At 32.7% G+C, this 14,183-nt stretch overlaps 1 protein-coding gene across 4 annotated transcripts; it reads right to left on the bottom strand.

Annotated features, from left to right (window-relative positions):
- Positions 1-8,898: 8,898 nt before the first annotated feature.
- LOC136232011 (uncharacterized) lies at positions 8,899-11,992 on the bottom strand. 4 transcript variants are annotated; one of them, XM_066021044.1, is made up of 5 exons: positions 11,488-11,992; positions 11,261-11,395; positions 11,006-11,174; positions 10,534-10,653; positions 8,899-9,393 (listed from the first exon to the last, which is right to left on the bottom strand). In XM_066021044.1, the coding sequence occupies exons 1-5, from the start codon at positions 11,758-11,760 to the stop codon at positions 9,284-9,286; spliced, it is 807 nt and encodes a 268-aa protein (XP_065877116.1). In that variant the 5' UTR covers positions 11,761-11,992; the 3' UTR covers positions 8,899-9,283. The 4 variants fall into 4 exon arrangements, with proteins under 4 accessions (XP_065877116.1, XP_065877115.1, XP_065877118.1 ...); XM_066021043.1 differs by having other exon boundaries at positions 11,006-11,183; positions 11,488-11,989; XM_066021046.1 differs by lacking the exon at positions 11,261-11,395.
- Between the last annotated feature and the right edge of the window lie 2,191 nt (positions 11,993-14,183).

The raw sequence follows: 14,183 nt of genomic DNA, 5'->3' as shown, positions 1-14,183 counted from the left end.
TTGCTCCCACTGACTAGTTAGTTCCTCACGTTTGATTTTCGGAAAAAAAGTTGAACGATTTTTCTTCAAAACTAGTTATATATCAACAGTTTTTCTAAGGCTATTATTCATCTTCTTCTTCTTCGAATTTTTTCTCTTACTTCATAAGACGAAATTGAGCAATAGTTTCTTCTTGAGTTTATTTAGAGTGGTTATGTACTATGCAATTCAGAATCGAATTCCTAACTATGTTGTTTCATACTAGATGTGATCAACTTCTAGACTGCTTGCACACTTTAGAGGCTAAGCCGAGAATAGCTTAAAAGAGTGATCACGTCCCCAACTCATCCTAGATACTTTTGTTCGTTAATTCTAGGGGTGGCAACGATGCGGGGAGGGGACAGAAATGCAATTTCCACTCCTTCCCCAATGTTTACGGGGATGGTTTCGTGAAATCCGCATTAAATGATTCGAGAATTTTTTCATCCTCATCTCCTTTCCATACGGATCCCCACGAATAACCAAGAATCCCCTTGCGCAATAAAATAATGAGTGAATAAGACGAGATGAGAAAAGAGGGGCGGCATGCGGAAGCGGAAGGAAGAAGAGAGTATATTAGAGCGAGGGATGATTGAATCTATGAATTTTATTTTTTAATTTCATGTTTTTTCTATCATCATATTAGATTCTTTTATTTTTATAGTTTTATTAAGCAAATTCATATTAAAGAGCTGTTTTCAGAAAAAGAAGTAGTAAAAAAAAAAAACACTTCCAGTAACATTAAATTTGAGAGCATCTTATCTTTGAATTTTGAATCTGTGAATGCCTAATGAGTGGGCTGCACATGTGATTTGGTCTAAATAAAAAACCTTCAAGCCATAATATTTATTAGTTTACTTGTGAACTTTTTCAATTTCAAATTAACTTTTGAACTTAGGGTGTGTTTGGTATGGTAAAAAAGCACTAAGGAATGGAAATGAGAATTACTTATTTCCTTTTTTGTAAGTGTTTGATTAAACAAATATTAATTTGGGAATGATAATCTCATTCCCCAAATATAAGAGTTATTGATTCTCTCCTCTCTCCATGTCAATCCTATTCTATTCCCATTACAAATGATTTATTAAAAAATGAAAAAAAATGAAAAAAAGCAACCAGCATGTACACGATTTTTTACTTATAAACCACCCACGACTTTAACCATTTGTGTCATGGTATTATTTGCTTTTCAAATAGTTATTTTTTTTGTTGATAAATAGATGATACTTACATTATACGGCATTTTATTTATATTTTTAAATTTTATTTTATATACTAATTTATCTATATATTATATTCCAATTGTTTTTCTTTGAAATTATAATACGATTTTTTTTATTTACAGTAATAAATAAATTATCAATAAGAAAACATTAATTTTATTTTTATATACTAGTTTTTACACTAATTTATTTTTCTTTATATGGGAATATATATATTTTTACGACAATTTACTATTTTTAAATTTATTTTTTAATTGATTTTATAATAATAATTTTTTACTAAATTATTTTAATCAAATATTGTATTTATTCTGATTCCGATCATTAAAGAACCAAACAGCTTCAAAAAGTATTTCATTCCGATTCCAAATTGAACCAAACATAATAAATAAAGAGTCATTCCGATTCTGATTCCGGCACATTCCGATTCCGATTTCGTTTCCGATTCCGATGTTAGGGAGACATCTGCATTGCTGGATTTTGTATTAACTCCTGTTACATCAAAATAAATTGATTAAATGGGTATAAAATTTAAGGATGGTTCAAATTTCATGAAAATATTGTGAGAAAACTTGACACTCCTGAAAGTAGTTATGTATACAAAGCTTTCTTTCTTGGTAACTAAGACCCTGTTTGGTACGCTGGAATGAGTGCTGTAATGGAATGACCATTACAATGGAGGCTAATTACCATGTTTGGTTAGTCATGTCACATTTGTCCTAATGCAATCACTATTATATCATTCAATTTTTCTTCACAAATTTATATAATTGACATTGCAAACAAAATAGACATGAATCCTCATTACGATTAACCCTTGCATTTTTATTACTAATGACGAAATACGAAAAATAACATAAAAACCGAAAAATACGAAAAAGTGAAAAAACCGAAAACGAGAAAAACATGAAAACAAGAAAAAAATACAAAAATGGTAAAAATAAAAAAAACACGAAAAAATACGAAATGAAAAAAACGGAAAAAACAAAAATAAAAAAAACAACAAAAAATGGAAAAAGAAATTGAAAGAAAACATAAAAAATACAAAAAACGAGAAAAATGAAAAAAAAACATGAAATTAGTATTTAACTAATATAAACATATGTATTGTAATGATAATTGCATTTTATCAATTTTATTAAAATTTATCAACCAAACATGGTAATATAATTATGATTCTATTTAATTACATTACACATTTAATTACGTGACAACTTTGATTGCATTACATTACATTACAACATACTAAACTGACCTGTTTTGTCAGCTTTTGTTGCTTTAGCGAGCGCGCTGTCCTTGTGGATATTGTCACATAACAGATGTAGAATTGCAAAAGAAAGATCATATGGAGAGTTTTTTTATTGTAAATTCAACTATTGTTGATTTACTGTTTAGGTATCTTTTTCAATATATGGCTTTTCTATGTCTAAAATACATAAATAAAGATAGAAAGGTTTTTTGAAATCCAACTTTTTTTTTTAATAACTATTCTTTTATTTTTTAACTAGATAAAATCAATTGTTGTGCTGCAAAAAACATAAATTCTAAAATTAGATAAAATCAATTAATTCTATTATTTTATCTATAGATTCAAAGGTTGTATTTGAACAAATTATATTTGTTTGATGTAAGATCTGTTTCTTCGCATCAATATTTGAAGACATACACTATAATTTAGCTATTAGCTATATAATTAATTTAGATATAATTTAGTTATATAATTAATTTAGGTATAATTAATTTGAGTGATATTTAAAATTAATAAGTTTATTCGGGGATCCTCACGGGAATTTATATGGTAATGGGACGGATATAGCAATCCACATCCCCATCCTCATTTAGGTTTCGGAGAAAAAAATTTCTCGTCCCCAACCCCATCCCCACTTTTTACGGTTATTCCCCATCCTCGTCAGTTCGGATACCCACGGTTTTCAGATAATTCCCTACCCATTGCCACCCCTAGGTAATTCCATTCTATTCGATTACTATCCAATAACAATTTTAAGACGTTCTTTCCTGCAATGGCTACCGAACAAGCCAATGGGGTGATTGAAATTAATAAACCATTTTGGTTTGACGGGGATGACTTCCGACGATAGAAAGAGAAGATGCTTTTCTACCTCACCACAAAGCGGATTGCATCTGTTCTTACCTTTGAAAAATCTGATGTTCTCACAATTTTCCACTTACGCAAAAAAGCATGCTACTGAAAAATGGACTACTTCCTTAATGGCTTGGCAGATGATTACTACAATGCTTAACTGAAATCTGGAAAGGACATTTAGGGCAAAAGAAGTATGACATAGAGGAGGCTGGAAAAAAGAAGTATGTTATGAGTGTTGGTGTGTCATAGTTCTTAGGCATTGGTTCTAGACCATGTATTGAACATTATGTATATTGTTTAAATACATTGTATAGACCATGTATTGAACATTATGTATATTGTTTGAATACACTGTATAAATATGATATGAATAAAGACATTAATTCATATTATTTATAACTTGTGCTGTGAAACATGTATGGAGTATCCAGTGGCGGAGCCAGGAATTTAGAATTGGGGGGATAATTTTAACGTGCGATTGAGGATAAATTTTCAAAGTCCAGCCCGTTAGGGCTGGACAAAATTTTTTTAGCCTCCAACACGTTAAAAATGTTAAAATGTTATCATTTTTTTTAGAAACTAGTATTAAACTAATAGAAAATTAAATATGTTTACTTTTTTTAATGGTAACGATATAATAAAAATGAATTCAAAAGTATTATCAAAATTACAGAGTCCATTTAAATTAATTAATAATGGTAACATATTTTTATAATTATTGAAAAATAAAATTAAAATAAATAAGAACTTTCTATTTGCCTTTTTGGGGGTGCCAACCTGGTTGGGATTTCCGTTAGGCTAGGTCCGTATTTCAATAAAAAATAAATAAAAACTTTCTAAAAAAAATGAGGTTTGAGGGACTTGAACATAGGACTCCTCAATTAAAAGCATGCATCCTTAACCATGTCATCTACCTTTCAACTTTGAAATAGTGCTACAAAGAGTCAATATATAATAATTTTAGGGCGGGGCTACACGGGACAAATCGATCAGTATTAAAGGGCGGAGCCGGTGACCGGGGGGCTCCGGCCCCCTCGAGCCCTGGGCTGGCTCCGCCCCTGGGAGTATCTGTTAATTGATAATCATTAACATATCCGAGACCTGTTCTGTTCGTGGGAATGAATATAACCAAAGGTCTATGTGTCCAGTATCTGTGTAGTGGTGTTGAATGTACCACTGCAACACTTGTATAGTCAGATATGGATATAGGTACACATTGATGTAGCTCAATGCGGGACTGGACCGATCCGCTCTAGAAAGATTCATGGTGAACGTGTCATTGATCTTTTTAAATGTAGAACTCTATTATCTCCAGACATGATTTCATTATAGTAAACGATGTGGAATCCCGTTGTAGACACTGGAGTCGTAGCCCTGTGATGAAAACCTTTTAAAGATGATTGGAAATATGATCAGAAATGGATCACGGAAAAATCCCTCATGAGAAAGTCAAAGTCAACCCTTTTGTATTCGAAACCAAATTTTTTTAGAGTAACAAATAGAACTTTTGTGTATCTTAGTGAGTCGTATCCCCCGAGAATTTCATAACGCACTTTTCCGGACTCAATTCGGATGTCTAACGAATAATCTGTGACTAGTTGAAGTTTTTAGGTGAAATTCGGGATAAAATAGGAAATAACCTTAGTTCGGGTCAGTTTTAGCCTTAGGTTATTAGACGCAAAAATGTCTGTCTCGTCGAAGCGAGTCCAATGGCACAAGAATCGTCAAAATCGGAGATCGATAAGATCATTGTTTACATAAAAGAAATGTTTGGGCAGATTACCGACGGAAATTTCCGTCGGTCGCGGCTGGGCTCTTTCTGCTGGCCGCTGGGCCGCGCGTCGGGCCCAACAGCATGCCCAGCTCGCCCAGTAGCAGGCCCATGCGTGTCCCCCCTGCTCCTTTTTAGGTTTTTTCACAAACCTAAAGCCCAAAATTCCCTTTTAACCCCTGCCTCATTTAATTAATTTCAAAATTGACCCGAACCCTAATATTTCTCTATAAATAGCAGCTTTTTAGGCAGCCAGGAGAAAAAAGACGAAAATAGGAGGAAAATAGGGAGACGAAAATAGGACGAAAATACACTGATAGATAACCGATATTCTACCAAACCACTCTGAATAAATTCTAGTTTATTGCGTTCATCACCCGTGTTCCAATATTTGTGATTTTTCTAATCATCCCACAACCTAGGTAAAGGTTTATGAGGGACAAATCCTATCTATCATTTAATATTTGGTACCGTAAAATATCAATTGTTCATCCACTTCTTTATTTTATTTTTCATTGTTGATTTTTATTGTCAATAGGATATCAAATATATTTTCTGTATATATTTGATCCTTAAATTGATTTAATTTAACCCTAAAGCAATGATTTACCAGTTAAATCATTTGTTTTGAGCCTTTTTATTTATTCAATTCATCTGCTCTTTTTTATACTTTTATTTTTGAATCTGATATTAATAATATTACAAGTTAATATTATTGATCTAATTGGTTCTTTTTATTCATAATAATGATTTAGAATAAGCGAATCAATTCGAAATAAATTTTATCTCACTATCGTTTAGGTACCAATAATTATAATAAAACTTTCTTTTCTATTTATTTTGATTCCTAACCTAATAACTTTTTATTTTATTCGTTTTAGTCCCTAATTTAGAACTTCTTGTTTTATTCATTTTAGTCCCTAGTTTAGAACTTTATCTTTTATTCACTTTGGTCCTTAATCTAAAGTTTTCATCTTTCTTTCAATTAGGTCCCTAAATAAACTTTTTAAGTTTATTCAATTTAGTCCTTTGTCCATTTTCACACCACAATTAATTATATAATTATGTTATTTCTTTCTAACCTTTTATTTTGGTGGATATGAGTATGTGAGAATATTGTTTTGGTGCGGATTGAAGACCCGGGAATGCCCGGATGTAATTGTATTTAATTTTGTACTTATTTCATTATTTTTGGGTTGTAATATCGTGTTGATTATTTGATTTTGTGTATAAATGTGCAGTATGATATAAAAATGAGTTTTTCCAAATAAATCAAGCATTCAAAATGAATTTAAAAATCTTAAAAGAGTTATTAATAGTCTGGGTCTATTTAGAAATGCTAAGTAGGAGGCCGGTGGGTTTACCGGGCGATTTTGGGGGTGCTTAATATTTCCTTTCGAGGAGATATTAACCTTCCCCAAGCGTACCTAACTTCCCGAACCCACTTGCTTCCCGCAAGGAATCTCAGTAACATTCTCGGACCTAAAATCTGGGTGGCGACTCTTTCTCCGACACCGGCCCTGCCGAGCTTGTCATCTTCTCTAGTGGACATTGAGTCCAAACAGCACCGTAGTAGTCATGGCGGACCTCCCGTGGGTGAAAGCTCATGAGGTAGGCTTCGTCTACACCCGTTCACTTTGATATACGCCTAACAGGTCCGTAACAAGATGCCAAATATGGATATGTTGGGCGAATTGTTGAACACGTTGTTGCGATTAAGTGAAGTGAAGGAATTACTACTCACCTAACAGTGAGCTGATATCACCGACCACTTGATAAGTGGAACTGAAGAAGTGTATGGCCATACCCTGATAAGTAGTTTACTTATCTCATTTATCAGTTCACTTTCGATCAAGAAATAAAATAAACCGTGTGGAGAATGACAGCCACCGTGTCTCTGGTTTATAATATACATATGCAATTGGTAAGAGATTCTGAGAAATCATCTGCTGGGTTTCACGTTTCTTCTAAAGACGGCTGAAATAATTCGTATCAGTCGGGGACCGTAATGGTTTGCTAGAACCCACTTAAGGTCATTGGGCTTTAGGTCCATGACTGACTGAGGATGAACCCTTAGGATCGTGACACACAACTTGTGGAACATAATACAATCATAAATACATGTACATTATTTAATTGGAATGGAACGAGTTAATTAATTGTCAAGCCTATTGAGTGATGGCTTTAGCAAAAAGCGTCGCAGAGACTCTATATCACATAGGACTTTTCACGTAACCAAACTTCTAATGAGAGAATGAGTCCTAAAGCCACAATGATTCCTAGAAGAAGAAGGGTTCAGCCTTAACCTTATAAATAGACGGGTATGATCACACCCAAATGTACATTAACATTAGCTTGAACCCCTTGTTTGGCGGTAGGATCCTTCACCATAGGCCCTTTTTCCAAAGCCCCGGTCTTTTGCTTCTTAGAAAAATTTCGGAGGAAGCTCAAAGCGGAACATGTTAGTAAAGAAAGCATGATACCGAAGGCAGAAGACTGAAAAACATGGCACCAAAGGCATAAGGCCAAAGGCATGACACCGAAGGCATGGAACAATCGAAGGCGAAGATACCTATTTCATTTCCCCTCTCTCATTGACCATGCAAGAGTTCAGAAAACAGGGCATGGGAATATATGATATCATATAAAACAAATCAGACATGTGGCATTACAGGAGCCCTTAAATCAACTGCCACGTGTTGAAATAAGGACTTTCAGATATACCAAGGACTACCATGAAATTCCCCCATGTAGGAGAACACTAATGTGGCTAGATCAGAGACTCTGTATCACGGAGAACTTTCCCCGTAACTAGACTTCTAATGAAAGAATGAGTCCTAAAGCCACAAGGATTCCTAGAAGAATGGTTCGACCCTAACCTTATAAATACACAGATATTGTCACACCCAAATGTACGTTAACATTACTGTCTCACAACTAGTACTTACTCTTCAATCATTCCAAAGCACCTACTGACTTAAGCATCAGAGCAGGTATGCCAGACTCCGACCCTGTCTAACTGTTGGTTTTATTTTATATGTTGACTCCGGAAGAGTCGACAGGACATTCAGATTCTCTGTTAATGAAACTCTTAACAATATGCCATGGAATAAATAATACAAATTCACTCCAATAATAATAAAAATCTGTAATGTCTGAGACTTATATCGGTTTGCTTAGTCTTATCATTGCTCTCTTTGACATTATTTATATTTTTTATTCTTTTTATTGATTTGGGTTTGAAGGTGGTTGTCTGGGGAGTGCCAACCTCGTTGAGATGTCTTAGACCTCATTTCCTTGTTCTATACCTTTTAATAAAAAATAATAATAATAAATGCTAATCAATTGTAACTCTAGTTTTCAGTTTAATTTAGCAATCCATGATTATGTAAAAACATTTAAAAAATTGACATTAGGATTAGAGATTTCCGAAAGAACTATTTATCTAAAGGTTCTTGTCAACTATTTGGGCATAATTTTTCTAAAGGATATGGATCGAATAGAAAAGGAATATATGAATGATTGTTTGGTAATATATATCGAGAATGAACTATTTATGAGATTTGATAATGAGGTAATTTTAGATCGTTTTCAAAGGCATCTAGTAGAATAGAATTCAACTGTCATCTTGTGATCAAACTAGATTATTATGTATTAAAATATATTTTTAGATTTCAAGACACTTGGTAAATTGTTCTTAGTAAGAATGACTCCTCTCTTGGATATTCCTGATTAAAACGTAAAACTAAAAGATTAATAGATAATTGATTAAGTAAAAAAGATACAAACTAACAAATTATTTACTTGAATTGATAAACTAGTAGAAACAGTCTAATTTGGGTATGGCTGCATTATTACAAATAATTAATAAACACAAGACCCTACCACTAGTGATATTATTTGAATTGTAAATCATATACAGACAGCCAGCAAGCCAGGAAAAGAAACAGAAACAGACAGCTGTTTCTGTTTATTTGTGAGAGATACCCCAAATTTTATTTATTTTCTTCTTCTACGGAGCTCTAAATTTGTACTATTCTATGTATTTTTCCCTCCCCCCCCCCCAAGTGTTGTTTCTTCTGTCTGGAATTCAACACCATTAACTATCTGTGCTGTGCAGTGAGTGAGTGAGAAATAAGGCAAATCTGCAATTTGGTCCAATCCAACTCAATAAGTCCATTCCTGAGGCAGACCTATTTCTTTATTGTTCATTGCCGGCACCGTCTCCGTTTGACTTTTCTTCTCAAATTGCTGCTGCATATTCCCCATCACACTATCTGTCCAACAAACATTCCCTTTTTTTTAAGTCACTTTTAGTTCAATAAAGTCAATTTGGGACATTTTGTTAATAAAAAATCTCAAACTTCTTTTCTTTTACTACTTCTTTATGGAGATTCTAACAAGACAACCAGAATCCAACCATATAATGTGCTCGATTTCTTACCGTTAAACATACTCTCATGCTTATTTTTAAATGTCAATTTAGTAATATGTATTAGTATATGATTTATGGTTTATTCACACAAGTCGGTTTGAGCAAAAAAAAAAAAAAAATTTACTATGATCTCAGGCCAGACTTGTCCGCGAGCGTTCAAATGATGCCACACCAACATTTATTAATGTGGAAGCATCTTAATAGTTCCAGAAGAGTGCAGAGCATTTCTGATTTGAGTTAATAATTTGACTAACAATACTATATGGAAGTACAAAATCATGAGAAATTTTATCATCAATATATAGCTAGGAAGCACACAGACACTACTAGGAGATTCTAAGACACTAAGGACACGAAGTAGACATTCTAAAACAAGCGTCCCCTTTTTTTCTTTTCTTTTTTAATAGAGACGCTTATGGGATACTTTGATGACACAAATTCTTTTTTATTTTGAATCATTGATGATACGGATTCTAAGTTAATTATATAGAACATAGATGTATTTTTTAATATTTTAACAAGAAAGATGGGCTGATATATACAAAAATAAAATAAAACTATTAATAAAAAATTTCAAAATTTAACAAAAAAGATACAGGAACACTTTTTTTTTAGTTTAAATAGTTTGAAGTATTAAATGCTTCTTATTGATGAATTAATGATATATATATAAATTTAGTGTATTTCAGCAATATCCGTATCTCCTATTTTATAAAAAAATTTGTTTGGTGCATCTAAATCCACACCAGTATAAGTACCGGTGTTGATGGTTCCTAGACATAGACAGAGACCATTGTAGACTTTCTCGGTACTTTAATACAAATTCAACCCTCCGAAATAAATAAAAAGGTTAGATATATATTGTTATTGAAACTCTTAAATCCTTTAAGTGAGCAGTAATAAAGAAAATTAATAAAAAATGGAAGTTAGTTGAAAAAAAAAAACAAAGGATGGTGAGATATAGTAAAATAGAATAGCATACCATTTAGTTTGGGGAAAGTAGCAGCAGCTATGTATCTTGATTCAATACCCATTCTGTCATAGTGGAGTTTAAGGGCTTCGACTACTCTTGCTGGTATTAAAACAGTTGGCGTTGAATATCCTGCTCATTCATATTATAATATTCAGAATTAGTGGTGTACTTGTCAGCTGCGCAGTTTGTGTTGTGGGCCATACATATTTATATATATATAGGAAGATTCTGATTCAAATATATTCAATTAGACATGGGCAGAGAGACATACAAATACAAGGTTGAAAAGTATAGGAATCTTGTTTATAAAACCAAATTAGATTCCACAAATATCACAATCAAACAATCATGAAATCAATCCAAAGCTAATCTACAAGTAAGAATATGTGATACTAAGCAGCAAGCAACTTCAACACAAAACAACAAAAGAGATTAAATCATTTTTTCAGAATTAGAAAAGAAAATATCTTTTGGAGATTACCTGTTCTTTTGCGTGAATCACTGGGATTGCTGATTCCTCTTCTAGGCAAGAACACTCCAGTCCCTTTTGAACCAGATTCAGATTCAGATTCACCTACGAACACTGCTCTCATTTCTGAACCCTTTTGCCCTTTGCTATGCTGTTGTTTCATTAACTGCTCTTGCTTAACCTTATATAACTTCAAAAACAAGATTAGATTAGGATATTACATAGATGAACTTACTAATTGGATACTACAAATTAAACTTTACTAACTTGAATGGTCCGTATTTGTTGGTCAATAAGAGCTTGCTTAGAATGAAAATCAAGATTTGGAGGAGTTGTGGGTTTTTTGTGTAATTTCTCACACTTATCTTTCTTCCCTAATTCAGGCCATTCTGCATTCCATCGCTAATATAATATCACACAGAATTTCCATAAATTCTCAGGGACAAAAACGCAAACACATAGCAATCAATAATAATAAAAAAAGAAAGTAATACCTCAAGCTTTTGATGTCTGTCATCTTCATCTTCATCTTGAAGCATGTAGTGGGTCATTTTGCGAGTCAATTCAGCAATGTAATCGTCGTCTTGGTCACTTTCCGACTCAGTAGAGCCCTGTTCTGAGCTGAAACCAGAGGCAGATGAACTAAACCAACGAGAATACTTCTTCTGTGTCATGCCTTTAATATTGCTCTTCTCTTCTTCTGTCAATAACTGCGACTCAACCACAGGACGATTTAATTCATCCCTGTTCGTTAGCTCAACCGCCATCGTAAATGGAATTCAGTCAAACAGAGAAAAAAACAAAGACAATTCAAGTTCAGATTTACGAGTTAAACAACCAAATAACCATAATCTGACTCTGCGTGGGTGCAGGAGAGATAGAGAGAGGAGAGAGATGAACACAAGCGTTGAAGATAAGCTCAGATTTATATAAGAAAGCAAGAACAACGGAACAAGAGTCGGAGGGTGGGTCTGACTCTGTTTTTTAGTTGGGCCTGTTTAGTGGTTAGATTCAGCTGTGTAACCCAACTTCCTATCCTTAAGAGCAAATTTCTGAATTCAAAAAAAAAAAAAAAAGAAGTGCTCTGAAATTAATACATACGATACGACTAATATTAATTAATTGCGTTGGGTATATTAACCCAAAATATCCTAAAATTTTCCTTTCTATTATATGGATAAAGCGGAAAACAAATACACTTCTCATCTAAATTAAATTAATTATTATTTTGTAGTTATTATTACTTATCGAGATTGACAACAAATATATAATCATCGAATAGAGAATCTACCATAGGGTCCTCAAAGAAAAATACAATTCAGAGTAATATCCTTTTTTACTAGCAAGAGAAAAATGGGATTCTCTCAAACTGAAGAAGATTCTCAACAGGAGTATCCTTTCCTTAAAAAGCTACCATGTGGGAAACTTTTTTTTGACATGTGCAATGCTTTAAGGACTCTTTCGGAAGATTTTTCATTGGGGGAAAAAGAAGTTTAGAAAGTGAATTGCTTTAGGCTTTCATAATGTGCCAGTAGAAAAAGGAATGACAACACCTTTTAGTACAGAACTATTGTTCATCCATTCAAAAGGCTATGTCACAACCCCATTCAGTGTGGGTGGCACCGGCTAGAATACCTCATCAAGGAACGGTTTGAAAAAATAGTTACGAGTGTATAAATCTATTGAATATGATGTGTATCAAATATTATAGATGCATTTTAAATTCGTGAGCAAGAAACAATTTCAAAAGATGACGATAAGGATGATTATGGCTTAGTAGTAGTGTGGATTTGAATCTACATGATATTGTTAAAATGTAAGTCATCCTTTAATTCAAATATCCTAAATCAACTCGCAAATTAATTCAGATTCGAGTTGGATAGGCCCCTCTCAGGAGATAAAACTCTACTATCAAGTGTTTTAATTGTAGTTGCATTATTATCTCTAAGATTCCAATGCTAATTCAATAGTTAAACTGATCTAGTACATTATTCAATTATACCACGGGCTTTGTGGTAAACATTATAAATTAAAATGTTAATCTATGAATCACGGAAACGTCAACATGCCTGCGTATCACATTTCTGATACAGAAACACCCAGAAATAGCTGGGATACGTTTCAGGACTGTTTCCATGATATTGAGAAGTTGGATACACGAATCTTTTTGGAAACACATTTCTAAAAAAACGATTGCATTGCATTTCAAAAAAAAAATAGTAAACAGAATCCAATTGTAGTAATGCTCGATCCTTAGTTGATGGAAAAAGGAGTAGGAGTAATCAAAGGAGTAGGTCTATGTTTATGTGCAGCAAATATAACATTTGAGATAAACCAAAAGACAAAGAGGAGAGCAGATTAGAATACGATAAGACTAAAAAAAAACAGAGGAAAACATAGTAGTAGATAACTAAAAGATAGAGGGAAAAGAATGCAACTCTTAATACAAAAATGGACTCTCAAACTTCTCCATCTATATAAATATATTGCAGTAATATTTCATAAATTACAAACTAAAATATTTTTCTTTGGGTTGTTCTAAGTTTTTTCTCTATTCTGCAAATTTCTATTTTGCAAGTTCGTATTCAAATTTCCCAGTTTTTAAATTTATTTTATAGGTATTTATTTAGTTATATTATAAAAATTCAAATATAAAAATTTATTTTTTAATATTTATAAATGTGTTCCAATATTTTTAATATATACATATTTCCCCACATTTCCATGTCATATATTTTATACAAATGACGTATCCAAAATCCGTATTCATATTAGATACCATTTCCCTATCCGTATCCGGGCAACAAAGACAAAAGTTGAATTAATCTCATAACTACCGCAAACAGAGCAAACAGTAAATATATGGATACTTTAACCTAACAAATCTTAATAATTATTTATGTATACTTATTTACTTAAGTACTTCTTTGGCTTCTTAAAAAAAAGGTACTTCTTTGGCAGAGATAAATGCGTAGTTTTCTAATTTATTAGTGGATAACCCGATCTTATGGTACTGGTAATTATCCAATATATAAAGGATAATTATTTATAAAGGGTGTGTGAAGTATCACGGTATTACTTAATTTTATATATTAATTAATGTGAGGTAATATAGGAGATATTTTTCAATAGGTTCAATAGACGAGTTTAAGGGCCCGTTCTTTTCCATTTTTTGAAACTATTTTTTGTC

The sequence above is a fragment of the Euphorbia lathyris genome, chromosome 6, assembly GCF_963576675.1.
Source record: "Euphorbia lathyris chromosome 6, ddEupLath1.1, whole genome shotgun sequence".
Taxonomy (NCBI): domain Eukaryota; kingdom Viridiplantae; phylum Streptophyta; class Magnoliopsida; order Malpighiales; family Euphorbiaceae; genus Euphorbia; species Euphorbia lathyris.
Note: the sequence above shows the minus strand (reverse complement) of the source record. Positions and strands in the feature narration are given on the sequence as shown.